Source organism: Dipodomys merriami, unplaced genomic scaffold (genome assembly GCF_024711535.1).
Source record: "Dipodomys merriami isolate MVZ:Mamm:240054 unplaced genomic scaffold, mDipMer1.0.p SCAF_1, whole genome shotgun sequence".
Taxonomy (NCBI): domain Eukaryota; kingdom Metazoa; phylum Chordata; class Mammalia; order Rodentia; family Heteromyidae; genus Dipodomys; species Dipodomys merriami.
The window spans coordinates 127,681,293-127,704,203 of record NW_027202270.1 but is presented as its reverse complement, the minus strand read 5'-3'; the positions used below and the strand labels follow the sequence as shown (position 1 = coordinate 127,704,203).

Below are 22,911 nucleotides of genomic sequence, written 5' to 3'. Positions count from 1 at the left end.
GTATGGCACAAGCAGGCTTGGATGATGGGGAAAAGGTGTTAAATGGCTCTGACTCAGGTGCCAGTGAAGAGATACTTGCCAAGGGTCAATGCATTACACATGAATGAATTCCACAAACCAAACAGAGACTTGTAGGGAGAAATGCCATCTGGAAAGAAGTTTGTGCCCATCTGTCCCTGTTGGCTTCTGGGCTGGCAGCTCTCATAGGCCTCCAGGTACCATTACACCAGTCCCATCTACCTGGGATCAGAAGAAGGATCAGGCCCTGCCCACCAACTTACAGTTAACCCCAGGTCCTCTGTGTTGTTCTTTGGCTCTGTCCCTGTTTCTGTCTCAGACAGCTCTTGGCTATAGAGCAGTTCTGGTTTTGACCTTGGAGCTTGACCTGCTTGGGTACTCAGAACCTTGGAATTTCACCTTACTACAACTCTGGTCTGCCTGTTCCAGCCCTTTCGAAAGAGACTTTCAGAAAGCAAATCCTTTCCATTCTGTCCCTCCAACTCAGCAGGTCCTCTTGACCTGTCCTGCTGGGGACCTGACCCCCAGGTCAGTCTCCTCCCTGCTTCTCTTGGCTCTGAGGGGGCAAATCCTTTTTCCCCTTAGTTCAGCAAGACAAAGTTGCAGCATTTCAGAAAGAACTTCCTAAGTAGAAGCAAATGGAAAAACAAATCCTAAAAAACCAAAAGCAAAACACAGCCCCCTAGAAATGGACCAGCTTAAAAAATTTTAGATTTCCTGTCCTGAGCTAGAAAAAAAGCCTAGCCAAATTGGCTGGCAAGAAACCTAGCACTGCTCACTGTGCCATTCCCCGTGGCCACTTTTATTCTCCTCATGGCCCCCACATGCTACTTTGCTTTCCCTCTGGGGTAGTGGGTCGTAGGTGTCAAGAAGAGGCTGCTTCTGGTGAGGAGCCCTTCCACTATCACAGAGAATGCAGGAAATGAGGCAGGGGAGATAGAGGAGGAGGAGGAGGAGGAAGAGAAAAGGGAGGAGAAGGAGGAAAGAGAGGAGGAGGAAGAGGAAAGAGAGGAGGTGGAAGAGGAAAGGGAGGAGAAGAAGGAAAGAGAGGAGGAGGAGGAGGAGGAACAGTTACAGAGAACATGTACCAGGTACCACTCTAAACACTTTTTCCCCCCTTAAGTTCTGGAGTTTGAACTCAGGGCCTCATGCTTGTTAGGCAGACAACTCTTGCTGCTTGAGCCACATATCCAATCCTTTTTGCTTTTAGCTATTTTTCAAATGGGGTTATGCTTTTTACCCCCAGCCTGGACAGCGATCCTCCTATTTATCCTTCCTGGGTAGCTGGCATGACAGGTATGTACCACTATGCCCAGCTATTATTATTATTGTTGTTATTATTATTATTATTAATTGAGAAGGAGGGGATGTCTCCTGATCTTGAACCACCTCCTGAGTTGCTAGAATTTCAAAACTGACTCTATTTTACTTATATTAACTAATTGAATCCTCACAAATCCATGATGTAGGTATTAGAATTGCCCCAGACTTAGTGAGAAGGAATCAGAAACAGAGTTCATATTTTCAGGGTCACCTAAGGAAGATGCAACGCCAGGACTAGAACCAAGAAGCTCTGGTGCAGGAGCCATTCCTCCTCAGCTTTCTCCCTGGCATGGTAGAGGAGAGACTTCACCTACACAACTCACCCTGACCTAAAGGACAAAGAAAGGGTTGCAAAGTGGGGAAATGGGCTCAGAAGACAACAGCAGCCTTTCCCACACAGTTCCTCTCTGGACAGAGACAGACCAAGCCGAGCCTCAGAGGCCAGGTTGACAGGGAGACTTACCGGGCTGGTGTCAGCTGTGGTGTCAGCGGTTGTGCTCTGTCCACGAGGCTGTCTCTAGTGGTGCTGCTCCTGCGTAGGCTGGGTACCCCCTCTGCTGAGCGTCGGGGTGCCAGTCTGGAATTCTGGGGGTCAAACTCCTCATCAGGAATGATCTCCTCGCAGCGGGGGCCCCGGAAGCCGGAGCGGCAGATGCAGAGCTGAGGCCTGCTGCAGGAGCCCCGGTTCTGGCAGGGTGGCTGGCACACAGCTGAGGAGACAGGGAAGGGGTGGTGACCAGAAGTACCCTCCTGCCAGGAGGGGAGAAAATGGGGTCCTGTTGCTGGGTCCCTCACACAGGAAGCCCAGCACCCTGCTTCCTTAGGTTCCTGGGCTCAGTTCTCTTCCTGACACCTGCAGGCCTCCAGGATGAGTTTGGCTTTGATTTCCAGACAAGTCAAAGGTCAAAAGGCCAGCACTATGGCGTGGGCTGTCGCTAGCATGGCCAGAGAATATCCTGACAGGGAAATGTACCACCTGACATGGCAGTGATGCTCACATGACCTCCGCGCTTACCTCAGAGATGGTCACAAGTAGATTCTCAAGAAAGAGGAAATAAATAAAGGTCATTTAGGAGAAAGAGTTCAACATTGGCCCGAAACCTGAAAGTCAGGTTTGAGTTGTTGGACTATTCCTTTCTTGACAGAACATCATGAACTATGTGACCTTGGCCTCACTCAGCCTCAGTTTACTCATGACTCAGAGGGGCTAGAATAACAAAGGGGACTCTGAGGGTGTCTCAAGGCATTTTTTTTTTTTGGTCCGGTTGTGGGGCCTGAACTCTGGGCCTGGGTGCTGTCCCTCAGCCCAAGGCTAGCGTTCTACCACTTGAGCCACAGTGCCACTTCCGGCTTTTTTCTTATGTGGTGCTGAGGAATCGAACCCAGGGCCTCAGGCATGCAAGGCGAGCGCTCTACCACTGAGCCACCTTCCCAGCCCCTCTCAAGGCATTTTTGACATGACAGTCATCTCATCTTCCCACCCCTCAGCAAGGTGGAGCTCTTGCCTCAGGGCTGAGATGATCAACAACCCGCCTCCCCACCCCCCCAACTCCTCACCCCTGTCTCCTGTCCTGGTCCAACCTGCAGACAGATAGGTGGTGCTGAGACTGGACAGTTTCCCCTGAGCCAGCACCGTGGGCAGCTACCAGCCCTCTAAGTCATGACTTCCCCTCTTCACTGCCCTTCATTACCCTGGCAGTTTTAGAGTCAGCTTCAATGGCCAGCAGCCACAAAGCCTAACTGCAACGGTCTACATCAGAATGCAAGGCCCTGCCTCTCCTCCCAGTACTCTCTGGGAAACATGTGTGGGCATGGCCTCATTCATCCTGAGTCTTCTAAACCCAATATCTCATTTACCCTGTCATTCACACACTCAACAAAGTCATCGAGCCCTACGAAGGGCTGGACACTGAGGATGAAGTCCTTACGTGAGACTTGTACTCGCATGTGAGGGACCAACGGGAAGCAAGAAAGAAAATAGTCTGGTAGAGGATGCATGATTTCCCTTCTATGTGGAAGCTAGATTTAGCTTATAAACTCATAAGTAAGTATGTTGGGAGGTATGCAACTGCAGGCAATGTATGCAGCTGAGATACAATAGATTCAAGGAACATCTCAAAAAGAGTAATTCCTTAGCCAAAATAAAAGTTCAGCAAAATAATACTCCAGGTAGTTAAGGGGAATGGGGTAGATGAATGACGAGGAGAAGAGGAAGAGAATGCAATGTATACAATGTATATCCTAAAAAGTTAAAAAGAGAGAGGAAGGGCTGGGAATGTAGCTTAGTGGTAGAGTGCTTGCCTCACATGCATGAGGCCCTGGGTTCGATTCCTCATGTACCACATAAACAGAAAAAGCCACAAGTGGTGCTGTGGCTCAAGTGGTAGAGTGTGACCCTTGCACAAAGAAGCTTAGGGACAGTGCCCAGGCCCTGAGTTCAGGACTGGCAAAAAATAAACAAATAAATAAAAAGAAGAAAGAAGAAGAGGTGGGGAGGGGAGGAATGAATGAGAATGTTGAAAGGGATGACATTGATCAAGATGGATTCATAAACTGCTTTGTTAAATGCCAACTCCTTTGTACAAGAAGATGGAGGAGGAGGAGGAGGAGGAAGAAGACGATGACGATGACAATCACAATTATGAAGACAATAACCTGTCAGTAAGACAGACAATCACAATTATGAAGACAATAACCTGTCAGTAAGACAACTAACCAGGGTGACCCAGTTCCAGATCATCGAGATAAAGGAGTCAAAGCACCTTAAAAACAGTGAAACAGGAATCCAAAGGAGGTGAAGAGGGCAGATCTAGGTAGGGACTGCCAGGCAGAGGGCTAGGCCAGTGCAAAGCCCTGGAGGCTGTGAAGGAACTCACATGCTGGGGGAGATGCAAGGGACCCATAGAGGCTGGGGGCTGGCGGAAGAATGGGGAGTAAGCAAGGCCATTCCAAGATTATCAAGGAGGTAAAAGCCAGTATATAAGACCTTGTTACCTCCATTATTCTAGGTGCAGTTATGAAACCACTAGGCACCTCTACCCAGATCACATGCCTGGATTTTATGGGCTAAATTCTCCTTCTCTGAGAGAAGTACCAGAGAATCCAGCTAGAGGCTGGTCTGGATAAATCTCCCCAAATTTTACCTAGTCCATTGTCATCTACTTCTCAGAAACTCAGTGACTTCAGGATTTCACTCTATAGACTAACACCAAAGTCCACTGGGCTGCCATTCCATCTGCCCAGGCAGATTGCCACCATCTGACCACCTCCTCGGCTCTTGCCCTGGCCACCAGAGGCAAGGTCAGCTGAGGCCAGCACAGTAGCCAACTCAGGGTCAGTAACACTAAGGAAGTCAGTGCTCAAGGCAGGTGGCAGTCTGGGTTTTCTTTTGGAGAAGGGAGACACCAGGAAAGGTGACCCCCAAAGTCCAGGGCTCCCATGATGGACAGAATGATCTCTGCCCAAGGTCAGCCTTTGGGAAATAGTCTAGCCTCCACCTTCCCTACCCAAGCCGCAAGGAAGGCTCATCGTGGTCTTGAGCCATAAGATTGTTCACTTTCTAGAAGTCCACTCTCAGCCCTAAGCTGAGCCCCTGTGCTTTGCTTTGACCCACTCAGTTCTGGCCCTGCCTCATCCTGAGCTATCAATCAGTGTGACACTTCTCTTAGTCAGAGAAGGGTCAGGGGACACAGAGCACACCTTTGTCCTGTGCTGGGTCTCCACATGAATGGAAGGCCCTGGCCCCACAAGGAATTCTCATTGAGGACTTGGTTCCTATCACTACCAGCTCATAGCAAATGGTTAGGGAGAAAATGATACAACTAGCATGGTAAAAGAATTTTAGTGTTTGGTAGTACTGGGATTTGAACTCAGGGCTCTGTACTTGCTAGGCAGGCACCCTCCACTTGAGCCATACACCCAATCCTTTTTATGCATTAGTTATATTTTAGGTAGAGTTTTACATTTTTGCCTAGGGATATCCTTAGTCAGAGATTCTCTTACCTATGTGTATGGTAAATTAAATAGGTAGGTTTAATTAGGTAGCCAGTAAAGAGAACACCACGCGGCATTCAGGCAGGAAGAGTTTATTTACTGTGGCAGACAGATGGAAGGGGCATGTTAATGGGCTGCCTGGGTTTAAGTAGAGAAGGGAGGTGGGGGGGAGAAAGTGTGGCCACACTGGATACAGATATCACCTCCGGGCCTGGGACCCTTCCCTGGTCTGATGGGAGGAGTGATCAGGGGTGGCCCATGATGTGACCATGGAGGTAGGTTGGTAGGTCAGGGCCTGCATGGCCCCAAGAAGGCTTTACATTATACCTCCCATATAGCTGGGACTACAGATACATACCACCGTGCCCAACTTATTAATTAAGGTGTGTGTGGGGGTAGAAATGTTTCACTAACTTTTTGCTCCTGATAGCCTTGAACCAAGATCTTTCTTCTCCCTACTTCCTGGGTAGGTGGGATTACAGGTATGAGCCACCACTCCCAGTTGGAAATAGCATTTTATCTCTCTATATACTATAATAATAAATAAAAGTTTTAGACCTTCAAACATACCAGATACGTGATAGAAAAACACTCACTGAGACCCTTGAGTCTCAGTCATTTAAGGGAGGACATAGAGGCCCCATTTGCAGAGGCAGATTGTCCAGGCTTGAGAGTTTCAGAGATTGTGAAGCAGCTCGCTCCAGTTTCCATGCACTGGTCTTGGTTGGTTTTCACAGGGCTCAGCAAGATGCATGATACCTGACTTCCTCACCACATGGCTTAAGCATTCTCTTCTAAGCCAAGCATGTGCCTATTATGAAACTGGCGCATAAAACTCCAGTCCTCTCTCACCTCTCCCCCAATGGCACTCCCAAATGGCCCACAATGGTGGCCCCAATATCTAAGTAGCATTCTGTTTTTTACTGGTTTCTCATAACATAAGAAAATCAAGCCAAGCACTGGTGACTTATGCCTGTAATCCTAGCTACTCAGAGGCTAAGATCTGAGGACTGCGGTTCAAAGCCAGCTCAGGCAGGAAAGTCCATGAGACTCTTATCTCCAGATACTTTTATCCATCAGAAAACCAGAAGTGATGCTGTGGCTGAAAACTGGCAGAGCGCTCCAAGTTCAAGCCCCACGACCAACCAAAAGAAAAAAAGAAACAAAAAAAGAGAAAATCAATAGTTTTTTTGTAATGCTATTTTTCCCATTTAAATGTGTGTGTGGTGTGAATGTTCTTTTAAATGGAAGGTGATGGCACATGGTAGCTGGTTTTGTTTTTGGGGGGTTTTTTGTTTTTTTTTCCCCTTCTCCTAATATCCACACTCGGAAAAATGAAAAGCTGGCCAATGTAATTGGTACTTAAGACATTGTTGGCTATTTTACTGGTGCATGAAAGCCAGAGACACTCTGGAAGAGGGAGAAGAGAACAATTGTGTGCCCTCTAGTTTAAGGAGGACCAGGCAAAACAAACAAGCACAGAGTAAGAAACCTAAGTATCAAAAGGAAATTAGCAAATGGCTGAGCTGTCACTTAGAACACAGAAAGAAACCACAAGGGCCCACAAGGACATTCTGTGCAGTGCTGTAGGATTTTAAGAACACACACACACACACACACACACACACACACACACACACACACACACGCACACACGCACACACGCACACGCACACACCCCTTCCAACCACGGTGGGCCAAGATATCTTCCTGTTTCACCCCTGGAGCTTCATATTCCTGCCTCCACTTCTCATTTTTCCTAAAGAGTAAAGATCCTGTCTTATACTGTGTATGTATGTGAGCATGGGGCGGGGGGTGATGTGTATGTATGTTGTACTAGGGCTTGAACTCAGGGCTTGGGCTCTTTCCTTAGCTTTTCCCACTAAAGGCTGATTCTCTACTACTTGAACCACAGCTCTACTTTCTGGGTTTTTTTTTGATGGCTAATTGGAGATTGATGTCTCCCAGACTTTCCTGCCTTGGCTTCTCCTGAGTAGCTAGGATTATAGGCTTGAGCCGCTGGTATCTGGCTTATACTTGAGAAATTGGCCCAGTGTGAACTTAGCATGGCTGTAAGGAATCGTCTTTGTTGGTTATTCCTGGGAGGTTTTGGGCATGACACAGTCACAATGCTGAGCTCTTGGGGGCTGAGCATCTCTAGAAGGAACTCACCAGCCCCTCTGCATCTTAGGACAATTGGAAGTCTTTAGACAATGATAATTTGGACTCTTGCAGAATCCTATCTTTTCTGTCTCTTCTGGGACTCTTTCCTTTACCGAGTACTGGCTATGTGGAGAGTTTAACTCTGTGGAGTTAGCAGCTTGCCCAAAGGAAGAGGAGAAAGGAAGAAAAAAAACTTTTTTTTTTTGGTTGGTCATGGGGCTTGAACTCTGGGCCTGGGTGCTGTCCCTGAGCTCTTCAGCTCAATGCAAGTGCTCTACCACTTGAGCCACAGCACCACTTCCAGTTTTCTGGTAGTTAATTGGAGATAAGAGTCTCACGGACTTTCCTACCCTAGCTGGCTTTGAACCACCATCCTCATATCTTAGCCTCCTGAGTAGCTAGGATTACAAGCATGAGCCACCAGCGCCTGGCAAAGAAAACTCTTAAAATTGCTTTGAAAGCAAGAAATAGAAGACCTTCACCTTTCTGGCCATGCCACCTCTACCTTCAGTCTACTCCAAAGTAGTCAGAAGTTTGCTCAAATTTTCCACACAACACCCCTTCTTTTTAGGGAAGAAACCAAACCTAGAATAGGTGTGGGGGGGGGGAATTCTAGAAACAGTTCCCACCGTACATGCTACCACTGCCTTCTGCTCAGAGCCCCTGGTGATCAGCCACTCAGTGTTGGAAAGGACATGGGCTGGGGGACTCAGCCCCACCCCAGTAGCATGGCCGTGGACACTCCCCATTTCACGAGATGCCTAACCAAGCTTCAATATAAAAGGGAAGTTGATCAGGACTGGGGAATGTGGCTTAATGGTAGAGTGCTTGCCCTGGCATGTGTGAAGCCCTGGGTTTGATTCCTCAGTGCCACATACGCAGAAAAAGCCGGAAGTGGCACTGTGGGTCAAGGGTAGAGTGCTAGCCTTGAGTAAAAAGAAGCTCAGGCCGGAAGTGGCACTGTGGGTCAAGGGTAGAGTGCTAGCCTTGAGTAAAAAGAAGCTCAGGGATAATGTCCAGACCTTGATCTCAAGCCCCAGAACTGTCCCAAAAAAGGGGGATAGGGGAGTTGATCATTCCTATCTCCACAGAGATGTTTGATGGAGATCTGTTCTGATCTTGCGAAAGCTACCCTGTCCAACACAGTCTCATACTCCAGCCACAAGCTGTAGGTAGCTCATCAAATGTAAACTCATTTAAATGGAATAAAATCCCCAACTCAGTTTCTTGGTCCTGAAAGCTACATTTTAAGTGCTCACTAGTCACATATATTAGACAACAAGGTACACAACATTTCCATCATCACCAGAAATTCTACAAGACAACTTGCAAAGCTTTAAAATAACAACCAAACCGTAGCAAGATGACTTCTGAACATCTCAGCTAGGCCCATTTTCTCCCCATGGAAACCATGGTGTCCTAGAGACACATCGCAAGGCCGTCATCTATGATCTGTAAGATGAGATACTGACTTCAAGTCAAACCCCAAAGCTCACTACCTCCAAGGCTTCCAATGCCATCCCTCTTGTCAGAGAGATGTACCAACTCCAGACCAAACTTTGAACTCTGTCTCCACAAGCTGAAGCTCAGCCGCTCCACAGGTTAATCTTCCACCTTTCCTTAAATCTACATCCTGGGACCGCTTCCCTCAGCTCCATGACCCTTGTCACCCAGAAGCCCTTGCCGGCCTAACGTTTTCCACATGTCCACGATTCATGCCTCAGCGCCTCCTTGGGCCCCTCCCCCGAAACTCTACCTTAGTTTGCCTGTGAAATTTGCTGAGTGGGGTCTTCATCCATGGCTCTAGCTGTTTCTTCACAACCTAGACCTTTAGCTCAAGAGACCTCCGAGGCCAAGGAATCCTGGCTGGCTCACACTGTGGAAACCCACGGGGACTCATCTTTTCTATACATAAGCCCTGTCTAGATTCTGTGTCCCTCAGGTCCCCATCAGGGGTCTGAGCCCCCTGTTGGTAAGGCCTCAGAGCCTCGCCCCACTCCACCACAGCTGTATTGGGCCGCTGCTTAGACCTGTTGGAATCAGCACTGGGGCTCAGAGGCCGGCCAAACGCCGGGCTCCAAAATAGCAGTTGTGTTCACATAAAAGCCTCTAATGAGAGAAAGATGCCATTCTTGGCCCCTCATGAGCTCTCTGCAGACGCCGTCTGGCAGGCCAAGTGGGCCTCTACCGTTTGGCGGCCTGAGGGGAGGAAGGGGAGGTGTGAGTCAGACCTTGGCCCTAGCTTGTCCGCCTGGACCGCCCTGCTAATTGCATTAGCAAATGCTGCAATGCTGGGCCAGCTGGGGGCTGAGGGCCAGGAGCTGGGGCAGAGAGCAGCCCCAGTTCCCACTGGCTCCAGGAGGCCTGAGGAGGGAGACCTTTGGGCACACCCATCCTCGGGGCCTTGAGGACTTGGCTGGGAGGAAGCAGGGTTCTGGAGGCTTCTCCAGAGAGACCTCTGGAGATGAGAGAAGGCAGGATGGAAACCAGGAATGACTATCATCAGGGATGAGCTGTCATGAACCATTTCCTGGGATGCAGGAAATACCCAGGGTATTGAAGATGGTTCTATGATTCCCACAGAGCTAGCCACCGTGACTGCACCAGCTCCAGGCACAAAGTCCAGGACAAGGGGACAAGCCCATCATTCCAACACTTTACTGCTCAGCCATGGCCGGGCAGAAGCACCACAGACTGTGTCTGAACTCGAACCATATGACTGGAGGCCACCCTGCATCCCCTTGGGGAGCCTTGTGTCCTCATCTAGGAAAAACTCACACAAGCAGTACTTGCCAAGATGGTAATCAAGTAGACATTGTCCTTTATTTATGGAACCTTCAATTTAGTTAGAGGGATCATTATTAAAGAAATAAAGAAGCAGAAGAATAGAAATTAGGAGCTGAGGTTAGCAGCAAGGGGCTGAGATCCAGAGTAACAATGCTGGTGTGGGGGTGGCTCTAAATGGATTGGTTAGGGGTAGCCCCTCTGAAGAGGGGCACAGGAAACAGAGCCTGGAAAGATGAGATGGGGAAAGAAGACCAGGAGAGAATAGCTTGTGCCATAGCCTAGAGGTGGCACATTCCAAGAACCCAGGCTGGGTTTAGTGAGCAAAGGTGAGAGCTGAAGGTCCAGGCCAGGACCCCACTACAGAGCAAGCATGATATGTTGAGGGATGACAGCAAGATCAGTTAACAGGCTACTGCAGGCATACAGGACCACAGAGGCAGCAAGGTGCAGACAGGTTACAATAACAAACAGGACTTGGCAGGGATGGGTGATAAAGCCCAGGTGACAAGAACATGTCCTGGATGGCCTTCACGTGTCTAAGGGTTCCATTTCATCAAGTAGGAAAGACCCAGACTGGGAGGTGGCTCCGAGAAAGGGACAACACCAGCTCCCTTTGGGATTAGGCTGTCTGGGAAACATCAGAACAAATGTTAAAGAAACAGGAGATGTAGGAGTGGCTGAAACGAAGAGAGATGTAAAGCTGGCCTTCAGTGGATCAGAGATAACATTTACATCTGTGAGAGAGCAGGATTTCATTGTGGGAGAAAAAAAGAAAGGAAAGATGGAAGAAAGAAAGAGAAAGAAAGAAAGAAAGAAAGAAAGAAAGAAAGAAAGAAAGAAAGAAAGAAAGAAAGAGGAAGAGAGGAAGAGAGAAGGAAGGGAGGGAGGGAGGGAAGGAGGGAGGGAGGGAGGGAGGAAGACCTAGGACTAAGTCTCAGGAAACCCAGTACTGGCAGAGGAGAAGTAGCAGTAGAGATCCATGTAGGACACAGGGGTGTGGAGGGGGCCAAGTACTCCACAGGTGCCATAGGACCCAGCACCACTCCCCAGTAGGCCTCTGGCCAATGACATTCCTTACATATTCCGTTGGTCAGAGCTTCAAGGGGAACACATGCTACATGGTATCTTGGGGGAGACTGTGTCCTTCTTGTTATCTGGGTGTTCACTGAGCTCCTACAGTGATTTCCTTAGCCACATGCTATCCTCCCTGCCAACTCCCCGTCCATGGGATGATCCTCCAGGTGTGATCACCCATAGGCTCAAGCCTCTGGCTCTAGGAACATCTGACAAGCCAGTGAAGAACAGGAAAATCCCAGCCCTGCCCTCACCAGTTTTCCCAAGGTTTGCCAAGCCTTTACCATAACAAGATTCTAGACTAAGTGCTTTGGAGCATCACCTCATGTAATTGCTTCATTCTACTACTGCTGGGGGACAGTGAAACATAGTCCCCACCCCCAGGCACCAGTAGCTAACGTCTATAATCCTAGCTACTCAGGAGTCTGGGTTCTGAGAATCAGGGTTTAAAAGCCAGACTGCGCTGGAAAAGAAGCTGTGGCTCAAGTGATAAAGCACTAGACCTGAGCAACAGAAAAGCTCAGGGACAGCACCCAGCTCTGAATTTGAGCCCCAGGACATCCTCCCTTCCCCCCCTTACACACACACACACACACACACGCACACGCACACACGCACACGCACACACATACACACACCATCAAAGCCCAACACACAAAAAGCACTTGGAACACACTGGGCCTATTTTCATGCCAAAACCACATATGGGGAAACTAAGGCTTACAGTGGTCAAGATCACTGGGCTAGTAACTGATGGAGGGTTTGAACCCAGAGATTATGGCTCCAAAGCTGGGGCTTCTACTCACTTGCTCTGATCTTACCCTTTGGAATAGGGTCCTTACAGGGTTAGTATAGGGAAAGGGGTGATGACCAGCTGTTTCAGGGACTAGAAAAGAAAAAATAGGGTCCTTATAGAACTGAAATGAGGACCAGCAAGAATGCTGTTCCAACATTCAACACATATGCAGACGCTCTTGAGGACCAAGAAGGCAGGAGAAGGCCTAGGTCTTCTGAACTTAATGGGGAGTTTCGATAGAACTTGAGCAGCAGAAAGAGACCTGTCAGTTCAACATGAGCTGGGCCCTGTCTGGTTCAATCCCTTCTTCTTGAGCTTTTTTACCTTGTGCCTGGGATGCTACATGCCACTGGCAGTGAGACACAAAATCAAGGCCACACCTGTAGATGGCACATACAACATGCCAGATTTCAACTAAACATTTGACCTAAGTCACATCATTTATTCCTTGCAGCTCTGGGAAGCAGGAACTAAATAGGCACAGTTTACAGAAGAGGAAATTGAGGCACAAAGATCTTTAAGCAACTTCCCCACAGTCACACAGCCACTTGGTGACAGAGTTGGCATTTAAACCCAGGCAGTGTGGCACAGGCTGCCAGACCCAGGATCAAAATACCCGCTGAATGTAACCATGGTCCCACGCTGTCTGTGCACAGTTGTTCATTTACCAGAGGGAACATGAAAGTTAGGCCTTGCGCTCTAGAACTAAGCTACCAGATTCACACCCAGGCTGGGGCTGAGCCTCAGCCACACAGCTTAGACAAATAGCTGACTTCTGTAAATGGGGAGAAAAAGCAAATGTAGCTTCTAGGGCCATTGTGAGGATTAAAAAGTAGTAAGATGTCTGGTGCTGGTGACTCACACTTATAGTCCTAGCTAGTCAGGATGCTGAAATCTGAGGATCTTAGTTTCAAGTCAGCATGGGAAAGAAAGTCTGTGAGACTCTTATCTCCAATTAAGCACCCAAAAGTTAAAATGGAGCTGTGAAGCTCAATTGGAAGAACATCAGTCCAGCAAAAAAGCTCAGGGACAGTGGTCAGGCCCTGAGTTCAAGCCCCAGACTGGCACATGGGTACACACACACACACACACACACACACACACACACACACACACACACACACACACACACACACACACACAAAGGGCTTCAAATAGTACCTCACAGTGTAAGAGCTGTAGAATGTTGCTATATTAATCCTCAAAGACAACTCTGTATATTATTTTATGGCTGAGACTCCAGGCTCAAAAGAAGACCAGTCACTTACCCAAGGATATAGAGCTGGATTCAAACACACAACTCCCTGGATTCAGTACCAGAATTCAAGGCACAGGCTAAACCTTGACCCTTCCTGTTTGAGTGGGGGACTGGTGACAGTTCCTGCTCAATATCTGCAAGGGTTCTGCTCCCCTTCACATCCCTTTCCCCAGCTGGGGCAGGGATGGCGTGAGCCAGTCTGAGAAGTCTGGACAGTTTTCCCAAAGCCACAGTTATAAACAAGACACTGTCACCCCACACCCTACAATCTTTCCCCTCCGCTGAACTGGCCGGGCAGGCCTTTGTCAGCTGCCTCACAAATACATAAACACATAAATTACAAAGGACAGAGTTGCAAGGCCATAGAAAGAAAGGCAGATGCCCAGATCAGAGAAGAGGATGACCCAGCTCCTGATCCTGCCAAGGTACAGGGAGGAGCTAGGGGACACAATGCTGGACACCTGCAGATACAGGGGCTCCCTGGGGTCCAGTGATTGGGAAGGGAGGAAGTAGCAGCCTTCTGGGAGAGGAGGAGAGAGAAGCCAGCGCTGGGGGCTCAGCACGGCTGTGCTAGGGAGCTGGGTGGGGCCCACAAAACCTGGGGGCTCAGAGGATAGACTGAGTCTCCATATGATCCCAACCCAAGACCACATTGTGGGCAGTGAGCAGGATGGCACACACCCCTCCTAGAATGTTCTCACCTCCCACTGACCTCCTAGGCACCACCCACATGTGCAATACTGCTAGAACATTCCCCACATGGCAATCTCCCCCCTGCTCCTCACCCCTACCCCCAGCTAGGAGAGCAGCTGTGGAGAAGGGAGAGGGAGAGGCAAAGCCCCTTGGGAAGCTGTGGGAGCTAGCTGTCAAAAGTGTGGAGCCAAGAGCCCCATGTTCTACAGGGCCATGGATCCAGCTATCTCAAGCCAACACCCCCCACTGCCCACGTGGTTCTCATTAGGCTCATTAAGCAGCAAAATAGCAACAAGCAAACAGCTCCAGAGACTGGCTAATTAGCAACCAGCTTCCTCTGTGGACAAGCCCACCCCAAGTAGGAAATGCTGACACGCCCCCTACCCCAGCAATGCCCACAGGAGAGCTGCCAGCCTCTAGCCTGGTCAGCATAGGCCTGCATGAAAGGACAGAGAAAGAATGGGGGGCCAGGTGCAGCAGAGACTGTGACCAGCTCAAGGATCACCTAGCGTTGAATGTCCAGTGTTGAAACTCCAGTTTGGTATAGAGAAATGCTAGAAGATCATAAGTGATTTAGAAAACAGAGCTTCTGGGTCTGGAAAGCTCCATGTGGCCAAGTCAAGACCCCTCAGGCAGCTGGAGAGAAGCCCATTCCCTGTAAAGCTGCCTGCTCCAGATTCAAATCATTCAGCAATACTCTCCACCACCCAACGTTTCCCCCCAATGGCTGAATTTCCCAAACCATAGCACACACACACACCCAACTCCAAATCTCACATCTCCAAAGCCCTGCATCTCCAAGGCTGGTCAGACCCTTGCAAGTACTGGGAGCTTTCTAGAAATCATCCCAGACCTCCCTCATACCTGCCACATTAGCAACTGATGTCTTTGGAGCCATGAAAACAGCAGGTGTGAGTAGAATCCTCAAGGCAGACCCAGACTCCATTCAGTACTCCTCAGCCATACCTCTGATCATCTATGGTGCTTTGAGAAAGATCTGTGCCTGGCCCAGATCCCAGAGCTTCTGAACAGCTTAAGACCAATGGACTATCCACATCTCTGGTTTCTCTGCCTAGAGATGTGCCCAGAGTGGTTCAGAGCTGGTTTTGTCTGCTTCTCCTCTAATGAGCTGTGTGACCTTGAACAAATCACCACCTCTCTGAGGATCATTTTCTTCTCCCTCCTCTTCTTCTTCCTCCTCCTCAATCTACCTGGGTCTGTGTATGTGCTAGCCCAGTCCCACAATGGAGAATCTGAATGACAGCAGAACAATCATCCTCAGATCACAAGGTAGAGTCAGGTTATCTGGTTTCAAATTTTAGTTCTGCCACGACCTAGACATGTGTACCTTAGTTGAGGTTCTGTTATCACTACCTCTGAAACCAGTAATGATGGCTCATGCGCAAAGATCATGGCTCAGTGGAAGCCTGGGGGGGGGGGGGCGGTCAGGACTCTTCTTGTTTTGCTCCTTGGTATTCACAGATCTAAGAAGATTCCTTTCTTTCCTCTCATTTGAACCAGCCTGCCAGGCCTTGAAGCAGTCTAACAGAACAACAGAAGACTGTCCAGACACGGGATCAGAGCTTCATCTGATTATGGACCCCTGGGCCTAAGGTCAAGGCAGTGATGGATTCCCTCAGCACACAGCACGAATAATGCCCTGAAGATGTGGGTGGAGAGGCGTTAGGGGCCAGGTGTGCTCTGTTGACTACAAGCTAGTAGGGGTGCCTAAGGGAGCCTGCGAGCAGGGAAAGTAGGACTGACACAGTGGGACAGCAGGCAGGAACACAGGCAAGTTTCCAGGTGGAGACATTATAATCTCCCTTCCATTGTACATCACTCCCTGTGACCAGGCAGCAGGCTCGGGGAGAGCTTGCTGCTCCAGGTCCTACAGCCTTTGGCCTGGGGTCGGGGTTGGGGGGGAGATAGGAGGCACTTACGTTTGATACAGTGATTGGTGCTATTTGCAGTTGTCCATCCCGGGCAGCACTGTCCCCCACAGACATTTCTCCTGCAAGATCAGCAAAACATGAAGTATCAGCATAAGAATGCTCAGAGCTGGGGGAAAGGCCTAGTCTGGGGGCCTCTGATGGTTCTGATGATTGAACAAACAACAGATAGGAAGGTTTCACATCTGAGGCACAGGCCAGTGACCATGACGATGACAAGATCTGAGAGGTCTGCTCACTTGCCAAAGCCACACAACAGCTAAGTCCCAGAACCCACCAAGGCCAGGTTGGTGGGCTAGGGAGTGTAGCTCAGTGGTAGAATCCTTGCTTGCATGCTTGAGGCCCTGATTCACCCCCAGCACAGTAGTGGTAGACACAACCGTGGATTGGCTCAACTCTAAGCCAGGCTCCAACTCTATACGGCCCCTCCTCAAACATACACACACTATGCAGATGCTGGTAATGCAAGAAAAGCTGAATACATGTGGTCTCTAGAATGCACATATGTGCCACCTGCCAACAAAAGGGTGCCAGAAGAAGCCACAGTATTCAGCAGGCCCATTTGTCATCAGACTGAACACTCAGTGGGCAACTAAAACAAAAGGATGTCTCTGCCTAAGAGGGTGGCAAGCTGGTAAGAAGATGGGGCTGGAGACATGACCAAGCTGTCTCTGCCTCTTGACCATGCTTTTCATTTGGGGAAGCTGAAGTGCACCTCCCATGTAGTTTAGGGGTGGGTCAGTCATTTCTCCAACTAGTCTCTTGGCGCTGGCTCTGAGGGCACCTTCATGAGTCCCTGGTCTTTGGTCTTGAATGCAGCACTCAGCCCAGTTGTTCAAATTTTTCCCTCAGATGAATGGCAAGCACTAACAATAGCAGCAGGTTCCCCAGCTTTCTATCAGCAGACCCAAATTCCCAGACCAGGGTAATCTCCAGTAGAATCCCTTATTCTGGGATGAGGCTCTTCGGCCCAGGCCAGGCTCACAGAGAGCGGAAATGAGTGTGAGTGATGTGATGGCCAAAGGCCAGAGCAGTGGCCATTCCTGGGATCTCTAGAGCCAGTATGGCAAGCATCTGCTCCCATCTAAGAGACCGTTTGACATCTGAGTGGACCCCAAAGCTTGTGTGGTTTGGGAGGCCTTACAAGAATTCAAAATAAGTTCCTGTCATTTGCAAAGGGCTGAGTTTCATTCCTGGCCCTTTGGCCTAAAGTTGTGGGGAGCTGCCCCACAGCTAGTTATAAGCGCTGTCTCTTGAGGCGCCATCTTCAGCAGCTTCCTGGCTCCATGAAGTTTTCCTCCTCCTCAGAGCCCAAATCACCAGGCCCTGGGAAAGAGGCTGCCCTTCAGACCCAGGCTTTCTGGGCACTCTGGTGCAATAGGAAAGCTGTCCATCCATTTGGAAGTTGCTAGCCCTTGTGGCGATGATAAGGGAGCTAGGAAGGTTTTGAGACAGTATGCCCTGGGAATTCCCTAAGAACCAGGGCCTGTGGGAACCCAGATCACGGGACTGAGAGCCTGCTTGGCTGGCAGGTCATGGCATCAGGGTCATAGTGAATCAAAGACTGTCAGCAAGGGGCCAGGTTGGGGCTAGGAAGCCACTCAATAAAGACATAGATACCCAATATCCAGACACTTAGTAAGAGCCTCCTAGGCTAACAGGAAAAGGAGGCCAGCAGGGAGCTGGCCAGGCAGTGGGTGTTCTACTGAATTCAAAGTACGCTGACGAGCCTGATAAGCTGGGGTTCAGATCCCTCCAGAAATCAGCTCTCCTACCACTCAGAGATCACATGAGTACAATCTTCTGGCCCTATGTACTCAGCAAACACTAGCTTAAGGATCACTTGTTGAGGCCATATCTACCTGACAGCCTGGCACAGCTGCTTTTCTCCCTGGGACAAGGGTTGAAAATCTCCCACAGCTCTGCGCTGACTCCTATGAAACCAGTCTGGTCCCCACCTGCCTGTGTAGTTTAACTTCCCCATCACCTTTCCCTCACCTCTGTGACCATCTACAAACAAAGCTGATCTCCTTCAAGGATACAAACTGGTGGCCATCGAGGTCTCATATAGATGTCTTTTCTGAAGCTACTTACTGTCTGCCTGGAAAACCTTTCCCCTCTAATTCAGTGAAATCCTTTGCATACCCCCAGACTTCCAAATCAGACATTACCTCCTTCTTTTAAAGCACACCCTCTTCTTCATAGGAAGAACAAGACAGGGGCTTGAGCTCCTAAGATAACCAATGGCGTCAGACTAGAACTGAACATCATTTTGTTTTCTTTCCAATTTTCCTACAATTACCTTCTCTTTTAAACAAGCAATACTACTTTCAACCGATGGTAGTGATGTTAAGTTTCCTTTTTAACGATGAATTCAATTTATGTAGAACAATGAGTCAAGGCCTGTTTGTAATGGCAAAAAAATGTAATTCATCTGAATGTCCCAAAACAGGAGGATGAATAAACAAACTGTGGGTATATTTAGACAAAGGAACCACAGTTAAAATGAACAAACTTGGGCTAGTTCTATTTTGTGGTTAAATCTCAAAAATCTAATGGTGAAGGGAAAAATACCAAATTGTAGGAAGAAAATACAATATGGTATCACTTATCTAAGCTTAAAACATGCAAAGTAACATTGGGTATTTTGCGGATGCATGCATCTGTAGAAATAGTATAAAAGCATGCATTGGAATTAATAAGAGTAGCAGTTCACTCTAGGAAGAGAGGGTAGCTAATTTATTGAAGAAATTTCAACCAAAAACATCGGAAACACAGGATATCAAACTATTAAGTTTGCTGGATTGTGCATTCCATTGCTTCCAATATCTTTTTGTATGCTTGTAAAACTTTGTAATGTGCTAAAATAGATAAGATGTGAAAATTCAGTTATCTTAGCAATATATTAATTTAAAGAAAAATAACAGAATACAAGGGAAATATTATGACGGTGGTATGTGTGAAGCTGGTTCAAGAAATACTGAATACTGAGAAGCAGTGGTTTAATAAAGTCCCTTCTAAACTGCAAATTACATGAGTGCAAGAATGGTATCGACATAAGTCACTGCTGGTCTAGATACCTAGCACTGGGCCCAGCACATACTTTAAAAAATATTTGTGTACAACTAAATCCTCACTGAATTGAAAATTCTATAACTGTCTAGACCACTGCTATATCTCAAGGCCCAGCAAATAGGAAATCTTTCACAACTTGTTGAATTGGGGGAGGGGGAGGGGCAGAGAATTCTCCCTCCCCCCACCCCCAGCAGTGATGCAGTTTAATGTTCCACCAGCAGGTGGCACTTGATCCTTGGCTTTGAGCAGCCCACCAGCCAATACTCAAAGAAAGTGATTGGTTTGGCTAGATGCCACAAGCTGGAATGGACCCGGGTTGAAGAAGTCAGTGGACAAGACTGTCACTCAGCCTCTCCCTAGTGTCCATGAAGTGGCTGGATGGGTGCCAGAGAAACTAGCAGATCTGCAGGAGCCAACTGCAAGCTCATATGATGGCCACACCTGTGTGTATAGCAAGTGACTGTGGGTGGCACAGAGCCCATCCACTTACATTCCTATGCACATCTACTAGCTTCTCTGTGGTGGCAGTACTCTCTGACCATCACACTTCACTTTAGGAGGTGTAACAGTGCACCTCTCAACTCTTACTCCCATCCCTGCCCACACACATGCACACATGCAAATGTCCACAGTATAATAAAAACCTCCTCTATGTTTAGCCCAAAGTCTCTCTCTGGCTGATCATCTCTGGCTCCCGGCTTCCCTACACCAGGGCTGCTGTTCTGTCCTTGGGCCAATGCCAACATGAAAACCTTTGTCCTTAAGGAGTCACCTTCAAGTGACACTTTGGCTGCCTCCCAGCTACCTCCTGACCTGCTGCACAATGAACCCCACCATTCTTCCCCTCTCCTGAGTCCCACAGCTATACTGTGCCGTTCTTTTGCACTTTGTATGAAGTTTCTGGTACTGGAAAGTATATTGACCGGCACAGATTTATGTCTACATTGATTTTAAGAAATCAAGTTGCTCTCCAAGCAGGAATGATGCTTTGGTTCCTAGTTGCCTGTGCCTTCCTCCTGCTGGGTACACATGCTCTTAGGAAGCACGGATTCACTCACACAGGTCTGGGAAGGAAAAAAATGGAGACACAGCAGGTGCTCCATTAATACTTGTTGAGTGATGCTATGTATGAGCCACTGGCAGGGCATGGACTACACTCTGCTTGGTTTAGGCGGGGCTAACCAAGGGCAGTAAAGGCTCATTTACTCATTCAACAAGTACTAAGGAACCACAGACTATGTGGGGATATTGATCTAAGACACTGGAACTCAGAAACAAAACAAAATCCCTGCTTCTGTAGAACATGTATTCATGTGGGCTAGAAGGCCAGCCCCCAAACATCTAAACAGAAATAGCAATGTAATAAACCTATCAGATGGACTTAACTGCCATGGAGAAATACAGAGCAGGGTGACGGAAGAGAGAGGATGAGACCGGAGTGGGCAGAGGCTTCTCTGAGCAGAGAGCTGAAGGCAGCTGAGTGAATCCTGCTGGAAAAAGAGTGTTCCAGCCAACGGAAACAGTGGGTGAGAAGGACAAGAGGCAGGAGATGCTCAGAAGCAGAACTGGGGGTACCAGTGTCCATACTGTGCCCGGGGACTAAAACCAACTAGTAAATGGAGGCCAGGACAAGAAGTCCTTCCCAGACATTCCTATGGCATTGAGCCCAGCCCTGCATTGGTGGGTGAGGGGGTTGGTCCTCCAGTACCCCAATTCCAGAGACACTGTAGTACTAGTGGAGAGGCCCAGCATCCTACAGCCATGCTGATCCCGGATTTGGGAGATGGGTGTTGCTAGGGGGCCTCCTGCCGTGTGATGGCGCCGCAGGGTAAGCGCAGGTGGTGTGTTCAGGTGAACCATCACTCCACCCCACCCCACCCCCACAAAAGGCAGAGTTGAAGGAACGCTTAGCCTTGCAAAAGCACTCAAAAGCTCTGACAGCTTGCCATTCCAGCATGCCCCGGAGCCATTTCCCCGTCTAACACGGAAGACAGGTTTCCTGCCCAAAGTGTCCGTGCCTACGCGACCTCCACCCTCCGCATGCCAGCGTCTGCTGGAGCCCCAAACCCTGCACTTGTCTCAGCGCCGGCTTGGTTGCCAGCTCCCCATCTGGAGACGTGACTGTTCCTGCGCCCTGGGGTGCACCTCCTTCACCCACCCTCGCGCCCAGCCCTGCCGGGGCTCACCCTTCGCTGGATCTCAAGCCGGAAGTGCCCACCCCGCAGCCCCCACCCCGCGGCCTCTCGGGGTCTCCACCGCGCGGCCAGCGTCTGCGGGGAGCCGGTTAGCGAGCCGAGGGCGGGAGGAGCACGGGCGCCCGCCTAGGCGACTGGAGAACGGATTTAACGTCGGGGTTCGCGGGGGAGCTGCTACCCAAGAGTAAAGGTGGTGGATCTATGCCCTAAACTCTTCCGAAAGCCGATGGGCTCTCGGGTCTGTTTCTTCCCATTACTGAGGACAAAGGGACAAGTCCCTCTCCTCTCCCCGGCACATCCCTCCCCGAGGGAACCCACGCGCGCCCCATCCCGCAGCCACTGCGCTCCCCCTTGCTTCCTGATCTCGTGCTCACCCGGTGAGCCGCGCTCGCGGAGCAGCCCCGGGCCGCTGCTGGGTCCCGAGACGCGCGAGGGCCGGTGCGCCCCCGGCCCGGGCTGCGGGCTGCTGCGGGCCCAGGGCGCTGCTTCGCCGCGTGTGCGCAGGTGGCTGGACTCTGCGCAGCTGTTGCGCGCGCGGCGGCCTCCGGGCCTCCGCCTCCGCCGGCCTCCGGGGGCTCCCCGAGCCCGGCTGGGTCCGGTCTGGGGACGGCAGGCCCGGGACGGGTGAGTCTGGCTCCCGGAACAGGCTGTACACCTTGGCGGAGGCCGCTGCGGGGTGGCTGCCCCCAGGGCGCCGCAGCCGGTTCGCGTCCCGGCTCGCCGGCTCGTATCTCGCCATGCCCATGGGGTCCCTTTGGGCATGACTTATGTCCAGTAAAAGAGCCAGGGTGAGGGGCAGGAAGATCCTCCCGGGGGTCCGAAGGGCGCTCCCGGAGCAGCGGGCGCTGGTCGGCGGCTTCATGGTGCTGGGGTATCTGGGGTGGGGATGGGGGGCGGGGACGGTGATCGGGAGCCCCGATCGCTCCCAGGCTGCTCCCCCGACCGCCCCTGCTGGTGGCCGGGGTCTCCCCGGGGCGGCGGCTGCGCTCCGAGCCTCGAGTCCGTGCGCACAGCCGGGGCGCGCACAGCCTGGCCCCCTGGCCCGCTCCCCAGCCCTGCCTGCAGCCGTCCGAAGGGGAACGAACGGGACGGGTTTATTTTTGGAAACCTCCCCCTGCTTTTTCGTCGCTTTTATCCACACACCATGCCCCCTCCTCGGAGGGACAGCTCGGCCCCCTCATTACCAGAGAGGGAGCGAGGAATTCCAGCAACACCCACTTTGGCACCGGGAAGCGGGCGGCGGGGCGGCGAGGGGGATTAACCCGTGAGGAGCTGGGGGCGACGCAGGGCCGACCCTGGCGGTGGGGCAGGAGGGAGAGGACTGGCAACGCCAATGACTTCTGCCAGGACAAAGACACCTGCACCATCTGTCTCCTGCCCACCTGTCCCGAATGGATCTTCCTCCCCAAACTTCAAAGACAAACTTGGATCGGATGACGTTTGTCAGCCTCCCGGGCACGAAGGAGGCCGATGGAGGTACAGAGACCCGAACCACAGGGACAGCAAGGAAGGAGCGCCTGGTCCCTTCACCTCTTGCCCTGGCCGCCGGGGGCGCGGGGCAGCACCGGGGCTGACCTTCCTGGCGCG

The 22,911-nt window shown here is 50.3% G+C and overlaps 1 protein-coding gene across 3 annotated transcripts in view; it reads right to left on the bottom strand.

Moving 5' to 3' along the window:
* Positions 1-22,403, bottom strand: part of Ltbp2 (latent transforming growth factor beta binding protein 2) — a 102,395-nt gene extending 79,992 nt beyond the window's left edge. For all 3 annotated transcript variants that reach the window (XM_070030062.1, XM_070030071.1, XM_070030080.1), the window contains exons 1-3: positions 21,699-22,403; positions 16,046-16,116; positions 1,805-2,051 (exon numbers count right to left, since the gene is read on the bottom strand). In XM_070030062.1, coding sequence (XP_069886163.1) covers positions 1,805-2,051; positions 16,046-16,116; positions 21,699-22,186 — 806 coding nt within the window. In that variant the 5' untranslated portion in view covers positions 22,187-22,403. The remainder of the gene's footprint in view (positions 1-1,804; positions 2,052-16,045; positions 16,117-21,698) is intronic.
* Positions 22,404-22,911: the final 508 nt, after the last annotated feature.